The sequence below is a fragment of the Pseudonaja textilis genome, chromosome 3, assembly GCF_049901715.1.
Source record: "Pseudonaja textilis isolate UNSWEBS1 chromosome 3, rPseTex1.2, whole genome shotgun sequence".
NCBI lineage: Eukaryota > Metazoa > Chordata > Lepidosauria > Squamata > Elapidae > Pseudonaja > Pseudonaja textilis.
The window spans coordinates 150,721,368-150,747,491 of NC_141992.1; the positions used below are offsets into that span (position 1 = coordinate 150,721,368).

General features: G+C 35.1%; 1 protein-coding gene across 9 annotated transcripts in view; it reads right to left on the reverse strand.

Annotated features, from left to right (window-relative positions):
- ANKRD12 (ankyrin repeat domain 12) overlaps positions 1–26,124 on the reverse strand; it is a 73,835-nt gene that overhangs the window by 22,816 nt on the left and 24,895 nt on the right. For 6 of the 9 annotated variants that reach the window (XM_087931073.1, XM_026699387.2, XM_026699386.2 and 3 more), the window contains exons 2-4: positions 23,378–23,514; positions 9,757–9,904; positions 4,379–4,447 (exon numbers count right to left, since the gene is read on the reverse strand). Coding sequence is in view for 5 of the 9 variants with exons in the window: in XM_026699387.2 (XP_026555172.2) it covers positions 4,379–4,447; positions 9,757–9,904; positions 23,378–23,464 (304 nt within the window). In the remaining 4 variants the exon portion in view is untranslated. The remainder of the gene's footprint in view (positions 1–4,378; positions 4,448–9,756; positions 9,905–23,377; positions 23,515–26,124) is intronic. The other 3 variants (XM_087931075.1, XM_087931070.1, XM_087931069.1) reach the window with 2 other exon arrangements.

The window sequence follows — 26,124 nt, forward strand, 5'->3', positions numbered from 1 at the left end:
ACCAATACGTGTCCTCAAGCAAGACCCCTTAACACTTCATCTGCCTACCTCAAATATGAGAGTGACACAAACTAGGAAAGTAATGCCAGCACGGATGTCACCTAGATCAACAAGATCTGAGTCAGCTGTTGGGGAACCAAGTTAATCTAACAATAAGTAGACTACTGGAACAAACCATAAATGTACTAGGTAAGAGAACCTTGAATTGACGAATGCTATTACAACAGCAAACTTAATGAGAGGGGATATATGAAGCATATAAGGGAGGTATAGATGGATAAAAGACTTATATCTACACTAACTGAAAAATAGCTAAATTATCTTGTTCTTCAACATAGTAAAGGGAAGCTGCTCTCACTGCTTCAAAAAGACCAACTTCACATAACATACTAGACTCAAGAAGACCTACTAGATATGCAGCCACCACCTGAAGCTGGAACATCACTGTCACCTTCTCCTTCACAGAGCAGAGCAGCTAATGTGAGGCATAAGATCATGGATAAAGTTGCTGAAGTCAACCTTCAAGATCAGTTATCAAGACTCACTGGAAAAGTACCATCCAACAGGATGCTAAAAGATGCCAATAGAGCCTTCACGACAATTCCAATGACCACTATAACTCAAACCAATGAACTGATATATGCTACAGCCTGTGTAATGATGGAGATGTTTGGCTACACGATCAAGAACAACAGTACATATCCCCCAGAAAATGAGATTAGAGGCTAAGATCAAAGCAGTTCAGAGAGAGAATAGTCAGAAGGGTGTGAAGATTAAAGATAAGATTTGGCTATTGAAAAAATACAAAGGCCTGACTCCATCTGAAGCCTTAGAGAGTGCTATACAAAGGTACTGGCTGCCAGATAAGGAGATACACTAGAAAAGCAGAGGCAAAGAAGATAAATGTCCTGTTATCTAAAGAACCAACCAAAGTGTACTCAAAACTGCAGTGCAACAACACAGTAACAGCAGATTTATCAACAGCAGAAACTGAACAGTATTGGAAGAATACATAAGAGAAACAGCAGACACATAACACAACGCAAAGTGGCTGCAGGATCTGACAACAGACAAAATCAATTTCCCAGAACAGGAACCAGTCATCATCATGTTAACAGACATCCAGCAAATAATCACACCTATTGGCTAAAACAAAAACCAAAACCAGTAGCGCATGAATGCCTAGCAATACAGATGAACCAACTGCAAGCAGCAGGCTCCCACCCAGGCTGGCTAATACAAGGAAAGACAGTGCAGGAACAGCACACACTGAATGACAAAACCAAGGAGTTGGCATTGTATACATCTGCACAGTGTAGGGGCCAGATACTCCTAAGTCTCCATGGAAGATTCCACAGAAGGTCATGGAGAATAACAGAGCTCAGATCCTGTTGGACTTCCAAATCCAGATGGACAGGCATGTATTGGCCAAATAACCAGACATTGTGGTAACAGACAAGAAGAAAGCAATGATGATAAATGTAATTGTGCCAAGTGACAACAACATCGGGAAAAAGAAGTATGAGAAGAAGAAGTACCAGGGCATGAAGAAGGAATTAGAGAGAATGTAGAAAAAGGCCAAAGTACTCACAGTAGTGGTAGGAGTACTCAGGCTGTGACTCCTAAGGCCCTGAGAGTGGTGCTAACATAACTTAGGAACAACTTCACAGCAATTTGTCCAGAGAAGTACAGTGCTAGGAACAGCTAAAATACTGCGCAGAATCCTCAAACTCTGACTCAAAGGTGCTTTTTCAAGAGGCAACTGCACTTTCTCTTGAAAAAGCACCTTTGGGAAATGATGACCTGGGTGACTGAGAATCTCCATAGACCTCAAACTCTAGCCTTCTGGTAAAAGACCGATATTGAGGAAGAAACACACAATCATGAGAGTGAGAAAAGAATTTTTTAACTAAAAACTATTTCACTTTTTTCATGATAGAACATCATGATTTGAAATATTTCCCTGTATTGACAAAAACAGCTGGGGAAAAAATAAGTGGGGAAGATGAAATACAGAAAAATAAGACTTCAGCATTTCCTTTCTATAACATTTTACAAATAATGCTATATTCTATAAGTATTTTACTTAATGTGTTGGTTCATTTATCAATTGGATTTAGCTTGATCATATGACTTATATCATGTGATACAAAATAAATATCTTCAGAAATAATATAGTAGGATAGTAATATCCATATCCTCATCCTAAATAAATATAATTTTATATGAAATTCATAAATAAAAGTAATTATTTTTATAATTGAATTTCTTTTCCTTGTTAACTGTACTTTTGCCATAATTATAATTTGTAACACATTTCATAAATAAGGATATTTATATTTTCTATATTTATGGTGGTTTTTTGGAAGCAACATTATAACATGAAGAAAAATGTACTGTTAGTAATATGACCATATATTCAAGAGCATTATGATTCAATAACCTACATAACTCTTTGCAAATTTGTCAACAGGATTTATTCTGATTTACAGTTCCCAATTAGAACTAAATTGTCTCGATATTTCTTCATAATAAACCAATAATGTTCATGTTGTGAGATCAGAGACACCAACTGGATATACATGGAAAGGAGAGAATTGATGGGAAGCCATGATTGCTCTAAAGATGAAATGAGGTGAGGCCTAATATGCACCAATCAATAACTTCTCAATGTTTTGCACCTATTTTAATCAGCAATTCTTATAGCCCACATGACTTAATTTCTCATCTTTTACTGGGCTATACATTTTCCTTCAAACCTCAATGATTTTACCTAAGAAATTCATTAAACACACAGAAAGGCACACAAAAATAAAAAGATATTTTGTCTATATTACAACAAAATATAATAGGAAAAAAATTACAATGATGTATTTTACATACTGTATGAAAATGAAATTCTTCAATAAAATATATATTTTTAGTTTTTTAAACATCACATAAATTTACTGTTAATTATTGAGCTGTTGTATCAAAAGTATGTGCAATCTGAAAAATGTTTTTGCTGTCGATAAGATTATTTTTCCTACTATATATTGCCTTTCAAACTAGATTTACCATAGTAAAAGAATTTTCTATTTTGTTTTTATTTTTTTCTGCAAATAAATAATATACTGAACAATATGCCAGAGAAATTTACATCTTTAATATTGTCATTGTATTAGTTTGGCATAGCTGTGAGTAAAAAGTAGACTTGCCATGTTTATTAGGCTGAATGTCTTGCACATGGTGCTTTCGTAAATCAAATAAAAGAGGGAGGTCAATCTTGTCTGGCATGATTTATCATTTGTAAACTATTTTCTAAATATATATATACCCCATGTATAAATACATTGTTTATATTACATTTGCAGAAAACATCTAGCAACAGAAGTATTAAGAACACTTTTACAATTATTTTACAGACCAAGCAAAATACATAAACACAGATCAGAATCCTAGTTCTCAAAAGTTTATTTTGCCAATGGAAGAGTTTCATTGCTCTTTCCACCCTATGCTCCACTTCTGTCTGACAAAAACTCTACTGGTTGCAAAAAGAGGGTATATTACAATATATGGACAACTAATCCCAAGCCATCACATCACATCCCCGCATCCCCTCCCCCAATTCCTTTGGTGCTAGGACTGGACTTCTCAATTATGTTAGCCTTAGTATCTGTGACAAATACTTAGCCCAAGTCAGTGCATATAATGAAAAAAAAGTTAAAGAAAAAAGTATTTGCTAAATTGGTATCATTCTCATCCCATTTTGCCTGAGTTGATATAGTAATAGCACTTAGACTTATTGAATTGGCATCCTTCAGTCTCAAGAGACTATGGTATTGTGCTCTGAAAAGACTTATATACTGCCTCATAATGCTTTACAGCATTCTCTGAGTGGTTTACAACGTCAGCATATTGCTTCCAACAATCTGGGTCCTCATTTTATCAATCTCAGAAGGATGGAAAGCTGAGTCAACCTTGGACTGTCAGGACTGAACTCCTGGTTGTGGGCAGAGTTAGCTGACATGTAAAGTTTTAGATGTAAAAATAGATCTCCTGCTTTACTCCCATCAATAACTTGTTCTAGATATTATTTTTACTACTTAACATACAAATGATACAACTGTATATGGAATCAAAACTGCTTTTGCTAATAAATTAGTGGTTACTTCATGGTAACTGCCACATTCCTTCACAGGTGTTCACTGGAATGGAAAAATACTATAGTAGAAGTTTAATCTGCATTTTTAACTTTTCAGTGAAAAAAGTAATATTACATTTATATTAATAAATTATTTGCAGACTGTTCACTAGTACAGAAAATAAACAACTACAGTGATGACATTAATAATTTTAAAGAAGCAACTATAATAAGTACACCTGGTAATCTATTTACCTGAATATGTCCTAGAAGAAGGGATTAATCTCTCCCCCCAGTTTTCATTTGTATGTCCTGGATCTGAATCTATAGAATGAAGAAGACATGGGAGAAAGGGATGGAGAAGAGCAGGAGGAAGGAAGTATGGCATACAAGAGAGATACACTTCACATGATATTTTGGATTTTTTGTAGTATCTATCTACCACCAATTACAGTGTCATTTAAAAATTCCTAACAAACTTTAGAATAATTTATACATGTATTAAACACACTGGTGATATCAAATAAATATAGATAATATATTGAAATACTGAATAGTAACTCAAGGAAGCACATTAATGATGTAATTTCCTTTTAGTGCTCCACTTTAGTGCTATTTTATATGAAAGTTACACACTTAACTAGTACCAGCTTTCTCTTATTTATAAATTGATACACCTTTTTCAGGTGTTGATTGGCTCAGTATCTATCTGCTTCTACTTTACCCCAAAAGACTTCATTGCTTTTCACTATGCATATTCATTATATTTTGCCAATTAGGGAGAGGGGAAGATGGAGGTGAAAGAAACTTTTTTTTTTCAACATGCACAGATTTAGCTAAATCACACTTCTACAAGAATATTAAGATGAAAAAATTTCCTTCAAGAGATCACATAAAGTTTTAAATTAACAAAGGTATCAATAGCTGATATTTACTTTCATTTTTAAAAACCTGAATGTGCTGAAAAACTGAAGAAAATCTCAATATGAAATAGCGTCATTAGAAAGAGCTGAGACAGTTCTTAACAAAATACAATTTGTTACATTTTTCCTTTTACCTTACCAAAGGCAAAAGATGGAATATACATAATTTCCTCAGGCATTAGATAGACTGAATTATAGTGACTGGCCCAAATTGTTTTAGGGAATTTTCATACCTGAAGGTTGACTTGCACCTGGTTTTCTAATCCAACACTTCAGCCACTATAACATAATTGCTTAATCATATTTGAAAATATACTTTAGTTTGTTTTCTAAAATATCATTTTATTAAATCTAAAATGAAAATTATAATTCACCCATTAAAGTTCTGCAAACCCATGAGTAAATGTTAGTATTGCATAAGAAATATTTGATACTAAATAAGACTATGAAGCTAAATGTATATGTTGTTTCTAAATGGGGACACTACATTATACCTTCAATCATGTTAAAATGAGTAAAAAATGTAAAAATAATAGTAAACTGTACAAAGAGCCAGTAAGCATATTGTAATCTATAACCAATATTGTTTAATTTTTTTGGAACAGTAAAGAGGCTCTATGGAATTAGTTGAAGTTTTTAAAATAGTCTGAATATATTATATATTATCAGCAGCAACAAACATTAACAATCATAAATTTCTGAAAGAAAAAATTCATGCATGTGTGTGCTTTTTTAATTGCATCACAATTATTAAAAACTTAATTTATGAATATGGGAACCTTAATTAAATTTCAAAATTACTTTTGGTTTTTAATACAATTTGTTCTTACTAGTTAAATATTAATTTATTTGTCTAATAAAAGCATGTTACTATTAAATAACAAAGGAAAACCTCAAATTAAAGAATACACAGATACACACCCACAGACACCCACAAAGAAACACTTCAAAATCTTAACAGATCAGTAAGAAGCTGGAGAGTCGAGTTACAAATAATCTTCAACTTACAATCATTTGTTTGAGCCCAATTGCACTGAAAAAAATGGCTCACGTCTTCGTACTTATAAATGTCACAGCATCCCTACCATCATGTGATCAAAATTTAAGTGCTCGGCAACTGTCATGTATTTACAATGCTTGTAGTGTCCTGGGGTCATGTGATTGTCATCTGCAACTTTCCCAGACAATTTTTTGGCAAGTGAAGCCAATGGGGGAAGTCAGATTCACTTAACAACAGAATGATTCATTTTTAATCTGTAGTAATTTGCTTGATAAATGTGGCAAAAAGGATAATAAAATTGAACAATAATCATTTAACAATCTTATTTGGCAATGAAAATTCTGGTTTCAATTGTGGTCATAAGTTGATGACTTTGTGTACTTTTGAATTTCCATTAAATCTAAAAGTACATTATTTGTTACAATGTATATCATTAGACAACAAGTTTGGTGTAATAGTTAAAGTGCTGAGCTAAAAACCAGAGATGGTATGGTCTTGGCTTCCCTTAGGCATGAAAACTGGCTGCACGATTCAGTCACTTTCTTTCAGCCCAATCAACCTCACAAGGTTGTTATTGTTGGGAAAATGAGACAGGAGTACTAGATTTGTACATATATTATACAACAATTTGTATAATGACATCATTAAACAAATAGCACAAATTATAACATTCATGAAGATTTATGGTAGTTCTTAATATAACATAAATTTAAGTTTCTGTTTTGGACAACTTCAGTTCCAGTTGAACAGGCAACTTCAACTTCAGCTTTTATATTGGGGGCTAGTCACACAGAGGTTTTGACTATTGCATCTGAACTTTACAAAATAGCAGTTTGTAAATTTTACTGTATTAATAGATTGAATCATGTAGTTTTTTTGAGGACACCTGATGGGGCAGAATATATGTGAAAGGCAACATGTGGTTCAAAGCTTTTCTGTGTTTCTTAAAAGCAAAAATCGGTTCCTATGTTTCAGAAAACTATAGTGATTAGGAACCTCTAACAAGAAACTACACAAACCTGTCTAATCTTATTATTAATTTTTGAAAGCATTATAGGAAATATATGTTGATTCTTTTCAATTAAGCATTTCCTTCAAGATGGGAGAAAAGGAAAAAAGAGGATGACCAGGAATAAGATGGCTTAACTAAATTACAATGGCAGATTGGTGCAATATTGGAAGATCTGAAGGACTAGTGTCAAATTGGGGTTTGGAAACCTTATTCAACGCTGCCAACTAGGTTGAGGACAAATCATTCTGAAGAAAATTTAGCTATATGGTTGTTAAGAGTCAACACCAACTTCACAGCACATCATCATCGCCACCCACTCTCACAGTGCTTTGAAAATCTCTTTCACCAAATCATGCAATTTGTAGAAGTAAGCTTTTGAAAGGGTTTTTTTTTTGAAGTGGCAACTGGATTTTCTGGTTTTTCTTTGAAGGAGCTACTTGGATGAGAAGCAAAAGAAAAACCAGAAAGTTCAGTTGCCCCTTGAAAAAGCACCTTTGGGACAACCACAATGACTGAGAATCTCCATAGACATTAAACTTTTAAAAGATTGCAAGAATGGCACCCATTTACCAAATGGTTATGAGGTGGATTCAGTAAGAAGGCTGTGCTTCTCAGTGGCTGGGCACACCTGATAGCAGCTGCAGAAAACTGCAAAAGTAAATGGGATGCTTTGTGTATAGTGGGGATCTGTAACTGGTTGAACCTCCTCATAGGCAGGGGAGCAACCTGGGCCAAGACAGTTTTATGTGTGCTGGTGGGCTGGATGGGTGGATGAGATTAGGGAAGAGATAGCTGGGTAGGGATTGTTGCAGCACACTTTTGGTTGTAAATGCAGGTAGACTGCTAAACTCACAAATTTTCATCATGTGACTATGGGAGTGCAACAACTTTGGGCACAGATCATAAGTTGTTTCATTTAGCATCATCTTAATTTTGAAAAATTGTTAAGCAAGACTACCTGTATTTTGAACCAACTGAAATGTATAGACTGCCTTAAAAAACAGCCTTGTTGGGGAGATAGGTAAAAGGACACACACACACAAAAGAAGAGTATGACTCCCCTCTCCCCCTCCCCAGGAAAGGGTACAACTAGTGAATAGATTCCTGGACACTATGACTAGCAGTATTTTTAAAAAACCTAGGAGTATTCCTCTGCACAAAGAAAATGTGAATCCTTAAATAACATGTAATGTACTTCTAGATCATCAAATCACCCAATTCTTAACTGCCTAAATAATTTTTACTTTTATTGTCTCTGTGCCAAAACAAAAACCCACAAAGAACTAAACTGTCATGTTAATTCAATGTCCTTACTTTCAGCATTAAGAAATGGAAGCTGAGTATCATAACAGTCAGGATGAATCCTCACATGATATTTTACTAGGTCCATGTAATGAACGCTAACATGAGAAATAGGAAAATACTGTGAGATCTCTGTATTATGTATGTGAAATGTAGAAGCAATCTTCCAACAAAATTTAACCCCAAAACAATACAAAAAGCAACAATTATCAAACAAATCTTTCAACATGAATGCAAATGTAAGTATAAAAATATAATATTCAGGGAGGGGGAAGAGGAGATGGACCAAGAATTAAAGAAACTATCTCAATGAAGCTTAATATAGACCAAATTATTTTGTAATGTGTTATAATCTGATAGAGGAGTGTTTCCTTTGATCTATACCAAGGTTCCCCAATCCCCAGTCTGTGGCCTGGATCCAGTCTGTGGCCTTTGGGAACGGGGCCAGGCAAGTGGCAGGCAAGTGTGAGTGTGGGAACCTCCATTTGTGCAAATGGCAGGAGCACACACAAAACCATCTCCTCTCCCACCCCTGCCACTGCCAGTCCGCAGAGAAAAAAAGCTTAGGGACAGCTGATTTATACTATGTATAAGCTTGACTCATTTTATATATTAATTAAATCAACAAAGAATCCAGTGTGCTTTAGAAGAGTTTTTTGTATACATATATTCTGAACTTAAATATTGCTATTTTTCCTTAGACACTAACATTGCTAAAACATCAGACAAGCACAAACATATCTTGAAAATTAGATTTACAGTTCACTGAAAATAAAATACAAAATCTAAAAGATGATAATTAGATTTTAAAACCATGGAATATATAATTTAAGCAATAGAGTGCATCATTTCTGAGTACATCATCTATCCAAATGAATGTTTTAAGCCTCTTTAATTGAGAGATTTAAAGATGCATTTAATTATACATTTTAAATAAGTGGGATTTAAAGATGCTTAAATATAAATGATTTGCGTCCTCTATTTTTACATATCAATACATTAACTTATGACAAACATCTCGTTGTACTCTTTATCAATTTGATTTTTTTTTCGGCCAACATATCACTTACAATTAGCAATTTGGTTCATCATTGATATTTATGCATATCAATTTAGTGAAATACCTAACACGTATGGCCACCCAAAATACTGCTGTAAAGCATCAATTTGACTGTAAAACAGATACATAGCAGGTAGAGTTGCTATGAATTGTACAAATTGAAATATTTTAATAGCTTCCTTTATAATTTAAGAAAATCAGTTTTCTGGAGTAATAGCTAACAAATAAGATATTTCACTATTATCTCACTATTAATTTTCATATTATGTAACAAACCAATGTTAAAAAATTATCACAAGCATGATGAAAATAGAAAATAAAACAAAAAGGCTCTACCTGTATCTGAATTTCGATCTTCATTTCTGGAAGGACTAACATTAAACTGAAGTTTACGTTTCATGGAAGATTTTTCTTTCATGTCCTTTCCCACATCACTTCTATCCACTTTTGCAGTTTTGCTATAGGAGGCAATCTTGTCCTTGCTCTAATATAAACAAAAAATTTGTTGTAAGTACAATGTTTGCATAAGACTGACAATAAACAAAATAAGCGCATTCATTGAAGGTTTCAATTCAACCAACCAACAATAGTTTCCCCTGTAAACTATTCTTTAATTTACAACACTCTAGTAAGATTATTAAACTTTATTGTGAAACCTTTGTAAACATGATGTTAAAGAGCCTGGTATCTTCTATTTTTATATATAATATTTTTATAGATAGATAAAAACAAAATCGTTATTGTGCAAAACTGAGCTAGAATAAATAGAATTATGAAAAAAGAAGCTATTTCAAATTTTCCCATTTCAAGAAAAAAATCTATTACAAATTATAAGTTTTATACATTTATATCAGAATATTTCATTAAAGTCAAAAGAAAAATATGAATAGGATATAGTAAATGATTCCTAAAACTACAACTGAATTTTTCAGGTATATCAGATTGTGTGTTCTTATATAGTACACATAATACACTACAGAGGGCATCTGAGTAACTGAGCACATAATCAAGGGATGCTTTTTTTTTTTTTTTTTACAAAACATATACACAAAAATAGTATTCTGTGTATATATTCATTTAGAGGGAAAAACAGTGGATTACATTTTATCCTTCTCTCCAGCATCCTGTTTTAGAGTAGCAAAAAGTTAAGTGGACAAGCTGAACTTCCGGTTTGTTCGTCGTCAGAGTCAGAGCAGAATCTGCGATCGTGCGCAGTTTCGCTCGAGTTCACTTGCTGGAGGGTCCCATTTGGGACCAGAACCACCCTGGAGGGGTGGTGACGAAGAGGGAAATCTGCAATTCCCCTCCCTGACAGGGAAATCCCCTCCCAAAGGCAAGCTGTAGCGGTGGTCCTAAAATGGCCACTGTAAAGACGAAGAACACTGTGCTGGAGCGGAGAAGCAGCAAGCAGAGTGTGAACCAGGCAAAATACATGGATTTTGAGGTACCCTGGTATTAAAAAAGATAAAGGACTATTTTGGAGGAAAGTGTGTGGAAGTAGTGACCAGAAAAAGAGAGAAGGAAATTGGATTTTATAAAATTGGCTTGTATTATTGTATTAGATTAATTTGGAGGAGAAAATTTAAAGGAAAACATTTGAACACAACAAATGTTTAGAAATTAAACTGGACAACTATTGGACTATTGTCATTTAAAGGGCATAACTAAATGCTGAAATTGAGTGTGTTTAAAAGAAAAGAAATAATAACTAACGAACTCAATAAAAGTATTATATTTAACAAAGAAAGTTTAAGTTACGGAAGGAGTGGATTGTGGAAAAGACACAAAAGCACCACCTGATGATACAGGAAAAATTTCAGTGACTCTTTAAAAAAGGGCTAGGTCTTTCTAAGAAATTGAACTTTGGAACTTAAAAGAAAGTAAAAGAAACTCCATTATAGTAAAATAAAAATCTTGGAAAGGGACATCAGAATATTACAAAGGGGAAGATGTTTGAAAATATTGTCATAGAACTACCCGGTGACTGTGGGAAACAGTTGGGAAAGGGCCAATTAGAAGACCTGGAACAAAGACTTAAGGACATTGATTGTTGAAAATAAACTTAAAAGATACTGGGTGGAAATAATATACTGGACTTTGGGATTGACTCCATCTATTAAGGAAGAGGAATAAATCTATTAAAGAAGAGGAAAGAAAAGGAAAAAAGGAGAAGATATAATGGAGGACTTATTTGATGAAATAAGATTGGACTTGCAAGATATAAGGGAAACAATGAAAATTAAACTTGAAATGTGCAATTACATTTACAGATATTAGAAATAGTGACTCAGCTTGTAGAAGAAAAAAGTAAACCAGAGGGGGAGGAGTTTAACAAAAAAGGAGCCATCTTTGAAGCAACAATTATTTAAGCAGGGGGAAAAAGGGAGTTAAAATTAAAAATTTGTGGTCTGATGTGATAACAAAAAGAATGGTTCGGAAAATGAAAAAAAGGAGAGGGAAAAAGCAGAATAGAGAACTACAAAAGAATAATCGAAAGAGGGAGATAAACTTAATAATTGGAAGGAGAAATGAAGAGGAATAAGAATGGGGAAAAAGGGAATTAAAAGAAAGGACCAAAAAATAAAGAGAAACAGGAAGCAAACAAGGATGAAAAGAAATTACATTGTTAAAAGAACGAGAGATAATGGGTGAAAAAAGGACAGGGAAGGAGATTCTGCAAGGTAATAAGTTGTGATATATAAGAATAAGTACTGAAAATAAATAAGTATGTAACTGATATGGGTTTTTTTTTAGTTTTCTTTTCTCTTTTTCTATTAAAGAATTATCGCTACATTAGACATGGAACTTAATAAATATGGAATTGGGAATTTATAATAGGAATATTATATATTAATTGATGATTATCGATGTATAAGGAAAAAAGGGGGGGAATGATGAAATAAGAACCATTATGGAAAGATTAATATCACTTGCTATAATTAATTGATTAGATTAATATTTTTGTAATGTATAGATGATTTATAAGGTGATTGAGAAAATGTAATGCGGAATCAGACAAATATGTATATAAGTTACTAAAACTGTTTGTACTTACCTTGATAAAGGGGGGAGCTTTTCTTTATATACCTTTATATATATTTTTTCCTACTGGTTTTTTTTTAATTTTTTTCCTACACCTTTTTTTATATTTTCTTTATCTGCATTAGTTTTTATTTTTGTAGCTGTAAACGTTAATAAAAATTATTATAAAAGTGTGGGCAGGGAAAGAAATTAGGTAATAGCAGTGCCATGATAGACAGCAAAGAATCCAGAAGTTGTATAGGATTGGATGGAACTTGATTCACCACTCAGCTCAAAATTACAGGGACAACAGACAGCATTACTTACATCCTTAACTAGCTACAGATCAATCTTCAATTTATTATTGTATAAAACATGTAAAAAGTTCTTACCAATAACCCAATACATTGTAGTGCTTCCAATTCAACAATGTTGACCTCAAAGTGCAGTTTTTAAATGAGTTAAACCGATTTCTTCTCATTATTTTCAGTTTATATTTAAGAATAGCCATTACTGAATCTCAGAATTTTTAAAATAAAGGTTATATTAAGTAGGCTTCCTGATTTTTCCTGGAATATTGATCTGATTAAATTCCATCTTTTTTATCTGTAAAGGCACATGCAGGGCTCATAAGGTAAATTATGATGGAATTCTGAATGCTCATTCTCATTTTTTTTGTCTATAAATTAAGCACAACTACTGCTACTTCCTCAAAGAGTACTTTAATAACCTAATAAGATTAGCTCAAAATAAATTAATGGTCTGAGAAATTTATCACAATATAAGAATAAACCAAGACAGAATAACAACTATAAATGCATAGTAGTACCTCTAGCACAGGGGTCTCCAAACTTGGCAACTTTAAGATTTGTGGACTTTAAGACTTGTGGACTTCCTCAGCTAGTCATGCTGGCTGGGCAATTCTGGGCAATGAAGTCCACAAGTCTTGCCAAGTTTGAAGACCCCTGCTCTAGCAGAAGGCAATGTAAGCCACTTACCAATCAGTTGATTCTATTAACTGTATAAATAAGATATTTTAAACTATATTTTTAAAAAAGCCAATCTGAAGAAACAAACATCTCTGTGCCTATTTAAACCAACACATATGTGACTTCATATTCTAAGCAACATTATTGTTGTATATATGGAATCCCCTAATATTTTGTACTAAAACTTAGGAAAACATGGAATAAAATAATATTCTTCCTATCTAAAATAATATTACCTATTAAATTATTTTATTTAATAATTTCATTTAATTTATGTTATTTCCTTAAATTTAAATAATTTATACCTATTCCTCATGTCAGCTTATTTCCAGAACTAGTTCCAAATATTTGTTCTATGAATGGAATGAATTCTTCTCAAGAAAGCAATCCTAAAGTTTAAAGTTTGATGGTCAAACTGAGGGACCTGGGGCACAATAACTTCAACTCAGCACAAGCAAGGCTGATTGGCTTTTTGTGTTTGGATCCTTGGTGCTACGGGCTTTTCACTCTTAACCTTGGGTGAGGTGGCACTGCCACAAACAGGTCTAGAACATGATCTGGGGAGCTTCCTATACTTATAGCTTCTGTTCCTAAGAGCAAGTCACAAACATAGGTAGGAGGCCTTTGCACACCTTTCAGTTGTGTAGCAATTGTGCCTGTTCCTGGACCAGGAAGCTCTGCTCACTGTTACTCATGTTGTAATCTCCAATGTGAACTGTACACTCTACCTGGGTTGCCCTTTAAAAGCATTCTCAAGCTTCAACTGGTGTAGAATGTAATAGCATAGATAGGAAATGGTCCCAGTTATTCAACACATGTAACACTTCTACTCCACAAGAGGCACTGGTTGCCAATATGCTTCAGAGTACAATTCAAGGTACAATTCAAGCCACCTCATCCAGGATAAGCTTTCCTCCTCCTTCCCCTCTTTAATCTCATCATTATGTTCTTAAATCCATCCATCCCTCTAATCATCACTGGAATTTTTTTTTTTTAAATGTCAAATGTAAAACAGGACAATTTACACCCCTCTTTTACCAATTATGCTAAATATTTCATAGCTAAATTGCATAAATGGTTTTTCATGGTTTTGTTATAGTTAAATTATTTGGAGTAAGATTGTTGTTGTTTAAAATATTCTTGTAGCATACAGATTAATATATTTCTTTCAATAAATCCCTCAAAGTTCCAAAGTCATTATTATATGAAATAATGGCAAGGAAACCTCATTCACTTATGCAATTTAAAACAGTATTTAAAAGATATGATCATTAATAGGCACATAAATAATAGACCATGACACACAGATGAACTAATTGTATATTGCTTGAGACTTATAATAGTGAAACACATCTGGAAGGTTAAAGTTGAAAATAGCTAAACCTACATACTGTATTGCAGATTATCCTGACAATACATCACTGCTGAGATTTTGCAGCAGTGAAATGAAAGGAATTCCTCTACTGAGTTTGCATATTATCACAGAAGATATTCATAAATCTAGAATTTAAACTTGTAACATACAGTACATTTAAGTAACTTGTGTATAAATCTGTTTTAATTGTTAAATCTAATGAAAGATTTGGCTAACTAACTGGTTGCACCTAACTATAATTGGATAAATTCTTCATGTTTCAGCTCTTATCTTTTTTGCTTAACTATATAAAGCTGCATGTATGCCTTATAAATAAATAATTTTCTAAGAACAAAGTCTAAAGGTTCATTTTTTATTTTTGCTTTAATCTGGATTTAATCTACTATAATTGACAATGCTATTCGAAGGGTTCCTTGAAAGCATAAAATGTTACTAACTATATACCTTTTTCAATAGAAAATGTATTTTGCATACTTAATTCACATTATTAACAGGCAGTCCTCATTTAATAATCATTTGTTGTTGTTATACTCTGCTTGGCAAAAGCTACCCGACCCTGTAACATGGTATGTGCCACTCACCACATCCTTCCCTGCCCCGCACTAGCCACTTGGTTCTGTCATACTTGTGCTGCACCTTGCAGGCCACTCACACACCCTCCACCACTTAGCAACAGCCACCTCCAGTACCACCATGTTCACACTGCACCTTAATTAATTGCTGGCCTGTTTGCAAATGGTCTGGGACTTGCTTAATAATTTATAATCCTTGTTTAACAATGGCAGTGGTGCATGTCAGGATTGCTGTCGCTAAGCAATGTGGTCATGATATTTTGTGCTTTACGATCACATTGCTTAGTGATGGAAATTCTGGTCCCAATTACTGATGCTTACCAAAGACTATTTGAATTCAGAAGTAAGCCTTCATTGCAATCATACCAATTAAAAATGTCCTCACTGATTCTGACTGAAATTCTATAACATTTGTTTACAGAATAAACACAAATGTATACCTTCTTTCAGTATACATTTATAGATTATTTTATTGTTCAGGATAGCTTATTAACACTATTGTAGTCAGAAATTCAAGCCAAGCCTTCAAAGAAGAGAACACACTATATCTACAAAAGAAAGTTTTTTGTAATTTTGGCACAGTCTTAAAAACCTCAATTAAATTTTCCTTATTTACACTCAGTAAACTCTATAAACATATGTTTTATTACAACAATGTATTAGTCTTTTGAAACAGGCAAACACAGGAATATTAGTATGCAACAATTTACAATAATATTTTAACACATTAATTCAGAAGGTAAAATATATTAATTCTGTGATCATGCTAAATTGTTGTCAGGTATTGTTCCTTGATCACTCTGTTGATCCAAAGAAAGTTCATTTTATTCCAGAAAAAATAGCTGGACTAGTTATTCGAGAGACTGCTAGGAAGAAAATGATCCAAAGGAGCACAGAAGAGCCTAATGATGTATCACAACATTGATAAATGTAAGATAATATATGTGCATCTTCAATAGGAAAGCCTCTGCTATATATTTAATCTAATACATTAAAGAGATATGCTCCCAGAGAATTATCATTTTTCAGGAACTGAAAACTGATTGCTGTTCAATTATCTAATTAATGAGAAAAATCTGTACATTAGACATCAAAAACCAAGCACTCCACCACTAAATCATGTGAATATTTTAGCTAGGCACTCTTGTAGTACAATTTTTATTAAGCAGATCTATAACAATACTGTAACAATACAGAGTTAAAACCTTCTTAAGTACCTTTTCATTATTCAGAGCCAAAGTATTCTTATACTAGTTTGAACAAAATCTCAGCCATCAAATGTTTGTTAATGTTTCTCTCAACTCTTGTCTAATCATGATTTTTAGGTCCTGAATAATAGAATAAGGTCTTCTACTCCAACCCCTTGCTCAGGTAGGAAACCTATACCATTTCAGACGAATGGTTGTCCACTCTCTTCTTAAAAACTTCTAGTGTTGGAGCATTCACAACTTCTGGAAGCAAGTTGCTCCACTGATTAATTGTTCTGTCAGGAAATTTCTCCTACCGAAGGAGACAGCTAGGCCCTTGGGGGAGCCATGGATCACTATCCCTGTAGGAAGGAGGAAGAGGTGGAGAAAGGAGAACAGGAAGAGGAAGAGAGGATGCCGTGCTAGGGTTTTCTTTAGGCTGCGTAAGTTTCCACACAAGCCTTCAATTCCAAGTATATTACTTACCAATGCAAGATTTCTGACTAACAAAATGATGAATTAAGGCTACAGAATGCAAAGACTAAATTCATCAAGAACTGCTGTGTTTTGCTAATCACAGAAACTTGGCCTCATTCACTCATTCCAGATGCAGCTGTTGAGCTGGAAGGCTACATAGCTCACCGGCAGGACAAGAGTAGAGATTGTGGCAAGATCAAAGGGGGAGGTTTAAACCTTTATGTGAACAAAAGCTGGTGTATCAATACAAAGACTGTAGACGGCCACCACTCCATGGATCTGGAGTATACGATTCTTAAATGTAGACCCATATATCTTCCACGGGAATTCAGCGTGGTTTTGATATATCCCACCTGATGCCAATACTACCATAGCTTTGGGATTCTTGTATAACATTGCTAGTAATCAGCAGAATAAGTATCCTGATGCTGTGCATATCATAGCGGGGGACTTTAATCAAGCTGATTTAAAAGAAGTGCTCCCTAAATTCTATCAGCATGTTAAATGTGCTACTAGAGGAGCAAACATATTGGACAAAGTATACCAACATCAAACATTGCTATGAGGTTATACAATTACCACATTTGGGACAATCAGACCATATGTCACTACTTTTAGCACTAGCTTACATCTCTCTTAGGAGATGATCTCTGCCTATAATAAAGATAGTGAAATCTTGGCCAGAAGATGCTTCCCAGCAACTTCAGGATTGTTTTGAGAACACAAACTGGGACATCTTTTATCACCCTGGTGCACACTGCAACTGTTCTGTGCTATATCAAACACTGCACAGATACTATCACTGTGGATAAACGTATTAGGATCTATCCCAATCAGAAACCCTGGATGACCAAGGAAGTCCAGCACCTCTTGTGTGACAGGACCAAGGCCTTTAGGTCCAGTGATGGGGCAAGATACAGTCTTGCCAGAGCTAATCTGAAGAAAGGTATTTGGAAGGCCAAGACTGATTATAAGAGGAAGATTGAGGATAATTTTTATAGCGATAACATGAGGCAGGTGTCGTGAGGGATTCAACAAATTACAAACCATCAACTGACCAATGTCATCCCTGCTGAGGGGGATGCTTCATTGGCAGAGGAACTGAATCATTTCTTTGCTCACTTTGAAGTGGAGACATCAGAGACAGATAAAACACAACTATTAGCCAATTGTAGCCCCCACCTCATTGTGGAGGAACAGGAGGTGAGGAGCATTCTGAGGGCTGTGGACCCTAGAAAGGCTGCCGGTCTTGATGGTATCTCTGTCCGAGTGCTTAAAGACTGTGCTGATCAGTTGGCTGGAGTCTTTACCAGGATCTTCAATCGGTCTTCATCCCAGTCCACTATTCCATCTTGTTTGAAGGCTTCCACCATTGTTCTGCTGCCAAAGAAGTTCCCTATCAATAACCTCAACGATTGCAGACCAGTGGCACTCACTCCTATCATCATGAAGTGCTTTGAGAAATTGCTCTGCCAGCAGAGATTATACTACCTGAGGCTTGTAAGAAAACAACAACTGAATGAGAAACTGCTGGTGACCTTCTACCACTGCACCATAGAGAGCATTTTAACATAATGCATCTCTGTATGGTTTGCCAATTGCACAGTGGCAGATAAGAAAGCACTCCAGAGGGTTAATGTCATTGCCCAGAAGATCAATGGTTGCCCTCTCCCCTCTTTGGAAGAACTTTATAGCTCCCGCTGCCTTAAGAAAGTTCAAAACATTCTCAAAGATCCATCTCATCCTGGGAAGCCTTTTTTTGAACTATTACCATCTGACAGATGGTACAGAATAATAAAAACAAGGACAAATAGGCTGAAAAACAGCTTCTATCCCAGGCAGTAGCTCTTTTGAATTCTGCTGTATAGTACAGTGTTGGGGTGGTGTCAGGGGTTTCCGGTTCAATGTGCAAAGGGTGAAGGATGTGTGTTTGTGTTTATTTTCATGGTCATGGTCATGATGTGCACTGAAGATGGTGTTTGATTTCGTTGTACGAGGTGCAATGACAATAAAGTAAACTAAACTAAACTTAGTTCTAGGCTGCTTTTCTCCTTGATTAGTTTCCATCCATTGCTTCTTGCCTTGCCTTTGGGTGCTTTGGAGAATAGCTCGACTCCCTCTTCTTTGTGGCAACCCTGAGATAGCTAGGGGTTGCCACATCATGTCACCTTTAGTCCTTCTTTTCATTAAACTAGACATACTCAATTCCAGCAACTGTTCTTTATATGTTTTAGCCTCCAGTCCTCCAATCATCTTTGTTGCTCTTCTTTGCACTCTTTCTACAGTCTCAACATCTTTTTTACAACATGGCAACACTTGGAATACTGGATGCAGTATTCCAAGTGTCTTCTTATCAAGGCGGCATTAACACTTCATGTGAGCTTGATTTTATTCCTCTGTTAATGCGGCCTAAAACTGTGTTGGCTTTTTTAGCAGCTGCAGCATACTGCTGGCTTATATTTAAGTGATTGTTTACTAGGGCGCCAAGATCTCTCTCACAATTACTACTATTGAGCCAGGTAACACCTGTCCTATACTATACCTCTGCATTTGGTTTTTCTTGCCTAAATGTTGAACCTTATCACTGAACTTCATTTTATTAGATAGCACCCAATATTCAAGTCTGTCAAGAACCTTCTGTATCTTAAGCCCATCTTCTGGAGTGCTGGCTATTCCTGCCAGCTTGGTGTCATCTGCAAATTTGATGAGTTCCCCATCTATCCCCTCATCCAAATCATTGATGAAGATGTCGAAGAGTACTGGGCCTAAACAGAGCCTTGGAGTACCCCACTGCAAACTTCTCTCCATGTAGATGCAGTTTCACTGAGGACTATCATTGACTGCTGTTGGTCAGCCAGTTACGAATCCATCTGATGGTGATGCTGTCTAATCCACATTTTTCTATCTTATCAAGTAACGGGTTATGGACTTCCGGTGGCATTTCCGTCAAAGATGGACCAGAGACTGTGATTGTGCACGGCTTTGATCCATGCTTGCTCTGTTGGAGGGGTCCCCAAGGGATTTGAACCATCCGACCCACCTTGTAGGGGTGAGGGAAGAGGGGGAGACCACCAGCTGGATTGAGGGGAGCCACATCTCCCATCCCTGGCTTGGTACTTACTCCCCTAGAAGACAGGGAGAAGCGGCAGTTTAATGGCTGCCCTGAAGATGGGAAGCTGCCAGGATCTAAGTTTGTACCGGAGAGTGGAAGTGGTGAGCAACGTGTAACTGGATAAAAGACTTTGAATATTTTTTTTGAAAACCCCGAAAAGCGGAAAGAAAGACTCCTTGCTTGGAAGAATGGTACTGGCAAATGGAGAATAAGAGGAAAATATAAGGTAAAGAAAAAACCGGAAATAAAAGAATTATATGAAATCAGAGATAAAATTTGAACTAATATATAGAATTGGACATTAATTAGGCATTGGATAAAATGCTGGACTTATTTGGAATGGATAAAGATTAACATTAATACTACAGAAAATAGAATTTAAAAAAAACTTTGAAAAGAAAGTGATATAGAGCACCACCTAATGGTTAAAGATTTTCCTCTTTTATATTTTTATGGAAAATTACTGGTCGCATATATATTTGAAAGAGAGAAGAAATGGAATAAAAGATTATTAATACAACAAAAAACCCCGGAAGTTTTTTTTTTAAGAGGGGACTATAGTAAAATATAAAGGAATACAATGTTTTGGGACTGCTGGAGGTTGACTGTGACAAGAAAACAGAAGAAAGAAAAAGTGAGAGAAACAGAAACTTTTGGCAAGGACTATAATAGAAATATTTGATCTTTAATAAAGAAATGGAAGAAATAAGCAAAGAATTTAAGTCAGAGCTGCAAATTGTGAGAGGTATGTTAAAAGAAAGAATGAAATTGCTGGACACAATGATTAGTAAAGTAATGGCGCTGCAGCTTGCAGAAGAACAAAGAAAGCTCAGAGATGACGAGTCGGAAGAGGGAAACAACAGCCCAGATGAATATGGAGAACAAGAACCATTGCCAAAGGATATAAAAGGATTTAAAATAGAGACATTGACACCAGAGCCAGCAAATAAAAGAGATAAGGCTCCCAAGATTAAGAAGAAGAAGAAATAATGTAAGAAGAAACCCCCAAAAAGAGAACTGGAGAGTGTGGGGGAAAACATGGCTGACAGGCAGAGGGGAATAAGGAAAATACCAAAAGGAAAAAAGAAGAAAGACTGGGGAAACTTAGAAAAGGGAAAGCTGGCTAAAATTAAAAGAAATAATAAAGCCAAAAAATTTAGAGATAAGGGTTAGGGATTCTATAAGGGGGATACCACATGGGAATGTATATTGGTATTTAGTCTAAAACTTGCTGGGAAATATTTTAGGATTGTATAACTATAACTATAACTATAACTATAACTATAACTATAACTATAACTATATATATATATATATATATATATATATATATATATATATATATATATATATATATATGAGAATATGAATTGTATATGAATTATGCTATTATAAACTCTTTCTTTGGAGGATTAAAAACAGGGGAATGGAAATGAATTAAAATTCATTGATAAACTTTGGCAAAGTGGAAAGGAAGAAAAAATATGATTATTAATGATTATAGGTAAAGTGAAGATAAAATGAGACATATTAAGAAGTTATTTTAGTGATTTACTGGGGGGATACTTTAAAATATATACATTTTAAAATATACAGTTGATTATTTAATGAATATTAGAAGTGTACAGTGGGACTATTTTATTATGATTAAAGTAGGGGAATGAAAAATACGATGTGGATCCTAAATATATTGACTTTATTTTACTTTTACTCTTTTTAGATTGTTTATTATATATCGGCTTAGAGAAAATTAAGGATAATGATGATGTGTAATGTAAAATAAAATAGGTGGTAAGCTGAACATGGAAATAATAGGGGATAAAGAATTGAAAACCTATGTGTGGATGAAATGATCTTGAATTAATGAATTGAAATATGAAATGCAAATTTATTTAAAGATGAGTGAAATACTTTCATGGAAATGAAAGTATGACTATGTACAAGTGTTATAATCCGGAATCATGTTGCTCACTGAAGAGATGTGTAAAATTAAAAAAATTAAAAACTTTTATATATATATATAAAAGTACCAGGTTATGGATACTTTATCAAATGCTTTACTGAAGTCCAAGTAAATTTTATCCACAGCATTCCTCTGGTCCACTAATTTGTCAATGAATCACTCTGGTCAAAGAATGCAGTAAGATTTGTCTGGCATGATCTGTTTTGGCTTGACTTTGTTTGCCTCCAGATAGTTGCTGATTCATTGTTTGATTATCTTTTCCAGAATCTTCCCAGGTATTGAAGTCAGGCTGATAGCTCTGTAGTTTCCTGGATCTATTTTTTTTTTTAGAATGGGAACTACATCAACTCTTCTCCAGTCCCCTGTAGCTTCCTGGTGCTCCAGGATCTCTGAAAAATATAGTTCAATCGTTCTGAGATCACGTCTGCCAGTTCCTTCAGAATCTTGGAGTATAATCCATTTGGTCCTGGTGGTTTGCACTTGTCTAGGGTGGTCAGGTGCTCACCTACCATTTTCTTGCCTATTTTAACTTGTATTCCTAATCTGTTTTTATGGTACTGTTTTTGATTGGTTCCTGAATGACTATTCCAGAAATTATAGATACAGAAGACCTCCCCTCCATAAACAGGAAATGACTAATTAGCAATGCCTCCTTTCAACAAAATCTCACGGTCTTTGCTGAGAAAGATAAACTTCAAACTGTTTAATTATTTTTCTCTTCTTCTTGTACCTTATGACTATTAGTAAGGGTTGCACCTTATGATTCTTGACTCATGACAAATGTATCTTTTCTTTTATGTACACTGAGAGCATTGGCACTAAGACAAATTCCCTGTGTGTTTTTATTGGGCAATAAAAAAGTCTATTCTATTCCAATATTTCATACTGCATGATGTTTTGCTGAGATAGAACAGGAAGTGATAGTTTTCATAATACAATTTCCCATCTCACCTCATATTACTATTGCTTTAAATCTTAAAATTAATGCTATTAATGCTAATATCATCTTCAGTATGTTAAATGAAACAGAGTTTACCTTCAAGCAATTTCACCAATTATATATGACACACTGAAATGTTTTACAAAAAAGAAAAAAATACAATAAACAATATATCAAAGGAGTAGGATTTTTTTTAGCATGTTACTATAACAATTCCTTTTGGCATCATTAAAATCCATTTATTCAACTATTTGTTTTTAACTCACAAAGATTCTGTTTCCATAAATTATCTAAAAGGTAATCTTAAGTTTCTTTTTATACCTTTCTTCCAGTTGGTTTCTCCACCATGGTGCTATCGCTGACAGAATTCTGAACTTGAACTGTCTTTGTTGACCCAAACCTGGGCATTTTATAGTTGTTCACTAAATTTATCTTGCATCAATATGCTCATTATGTATCTGCCAAGTAAAAAAAAGAAAAAGAAATAGAAATAACCACCTGTATGTATGAAATTATTCAGCTACACAGATAAGAAATATACTTCAGTCTTTATAGAGTAGAATCGTTTACACGTAGTAGCATAATTAAATTATATTGAGGCTCTTAAAAGCATAAATATACCAGATATCTGGTTCTGTTATCTTTATTCACCTGATAGACATAATGAAATGAAAAACAAATAGTGGAAGCAAAGTAGCTGGCATTCTCTCTGGCAACCCAGACTATCACCTTAGACTCAGTCCATATATTTTTCATTGCTTAATAAAAAACATTGGGGTTAAAGTAGCACCAGAAATTATACACACATGTACCACTTACTATGGAGGCTAAATTGTATGATGAACAGTTGAAGCAACTAGGTATGTCTAGCCTATTGCAGAGAAGGATTACAGGGGTACATGGTAACTGTCTTCCAGTACTCGAGGAGCTGTCACAGAGACAAGGGGATGGACGTTATCCAAAGCACAAGAGGGCAGGGCAGCAAATAACGGTGAAAGCTTGTTAAAGAGAGATCTAACCTAGAAGTAAGGAGAAATTTTCTGACAGTGAGAACAATCAATGGGATAGCTTGCCTCCTAGAGTTGTGTGTGCTCCATCATTGGAGGTTTTTAAAAATAAACTGGACAGCCATTTGACCAGAATGGTATAAGGTCTCCTGCCCTGAGCAGGGGGTTGAAGAACTCTGGATCCCTTCCAGCCCTATGATTCTATGTTCTGTATATTTTATATTTGTAAGTATTGGAGAAAGTTTGAAGTTATTGTTTCTTTAATTCTGTTAGGCTTTCTTTATTCCTTTGCATCTTCCCTTTCCCTTTTTAAATAATTTTTGCTTGCTTTTTATATTTTATTTTTTGTAGAAGTTTAATAAAGTATATTCGAACAATAGGTTGAACTCTGCTTAAATATAAGTACATATTAAATAAAACACCAAATTTTAAAGGGAGTTACAATATTACATAAATTTGAGAACTCAGTGTATACATAGAAAAGGCTGAGCTAAAGGATTCATAGATTGATTCAAAATTTTAAATTAATATTTTGTACAGCTAAAGATTGAATTATACATTAATATTTATTCTTGGATAAACAATGATCAAATCAATATACAATTTCATATATACATTTATTTTCAAAAGCCATGGAGGGTTAGGCCTATAGTACATATAGAAACTTAAAAAAAATTCCTAGTACACAACTCCATGTTGTGATGCCAGTGAAAATCCCCCCCCCCCATTTGTTGCAACTTGGCATGGTAATGCTGATAATAATACCAGTGACGATATCATTGTCAAGACAAGGATCAATTTATAAATTGCTTTATAGTAGTTCTTGGGTTACAACCTGAATTGGGACCAGAATTTACATTGCTCAGTGAATATTTAATTAAATGAAATATATGACTATGCTGCTCAGCAACTGCTGTCCCATCATTCCTGGTTATCAGGAATGGACCGTATACCTTTCTTATGAACTGCCTTTGCTTCAACTTCCATCTGCCAATTCCCCTCCCCCCCACCTCTGTCCTTTGGCTGCCCCATACAGCATGGCAAAATGAAGAGGCTACTGCATTTCTCTGCTGATACCCTCTGCCACCATTGCCCAAGATGATTTTCAAAATCTTCTTCACCTTGACTCTTTAATGGGTTTGCCATTGCTGCCCAGCCTCAAGCCTACAATGCAGGGTGCCTCTGTAAATACTCTGCCCACTTCCCCAGTCTCAGCCCACCACCAGCCTTGCCTGGAAGGCCTGGAAGACTCTGCGTGCTCCATGTATTCCTGCCCAAAGTCCAAGAAGCGGAATCCACACATCAACATCGCACATAAGCAGTATATCAGACACTGTTTCTATCAAACACAATTGGGGTAGAACAGATTCTTATACAGGCTGCTCTTATACGAGCTGTCACCAATCAGGTTTATTTCTTTGCTTGGAGAGAAACGTAATAAACCTTCTCTGTTCTGCTTCCCTCTCTACTCATTGCCTATGGCTGGGAAGTTTTTAATTCTCCTCCCCTGACTCTTTCAGCTGCTCAGGTGTTGCCTGTGTTTGATCAGCCACATGTGATTCCTCCTGTGGCTTACATACCACAGATTCAGCTGGAGCTTCTTTTTTAGACTCAGATTCAGAATCTAAGTCTGGGCCTTGACAGCTGCACCACTAACTTTCACAGTAAGCATTTGAAACAGGATCAGCCAAGTTTCACAAATCCATGGTTGTGAGCTGATGTTTGGGCTGCACCAGCATTGGCAGCAGCAGTTGAATGGTTCCCCCATTTCTCTACTCAATGGTTAAAAATTCCTTCTCACCACTACACTCACCAAATGGTAAGAAGAGGTCGTCTGCCCTCAGAGGTGAATGTTGCTTTGCCAAAGGTATTACTTGGCCAAGGGAGGGGGAAGTGGTGGAGAGACTGCCCTGCATACATAGTTGACAGAGCCCCCATACCACAGAGATTGAGGCCAGCCAGCATCAGTGAGGCAAGTGGAGGGAGGCAGGGAAAGAAGTTGACAAAGCTCAGCTGGGGTGACAGGGCCAGGGGTTTAAATGCTGGCCGGTCATAACATGC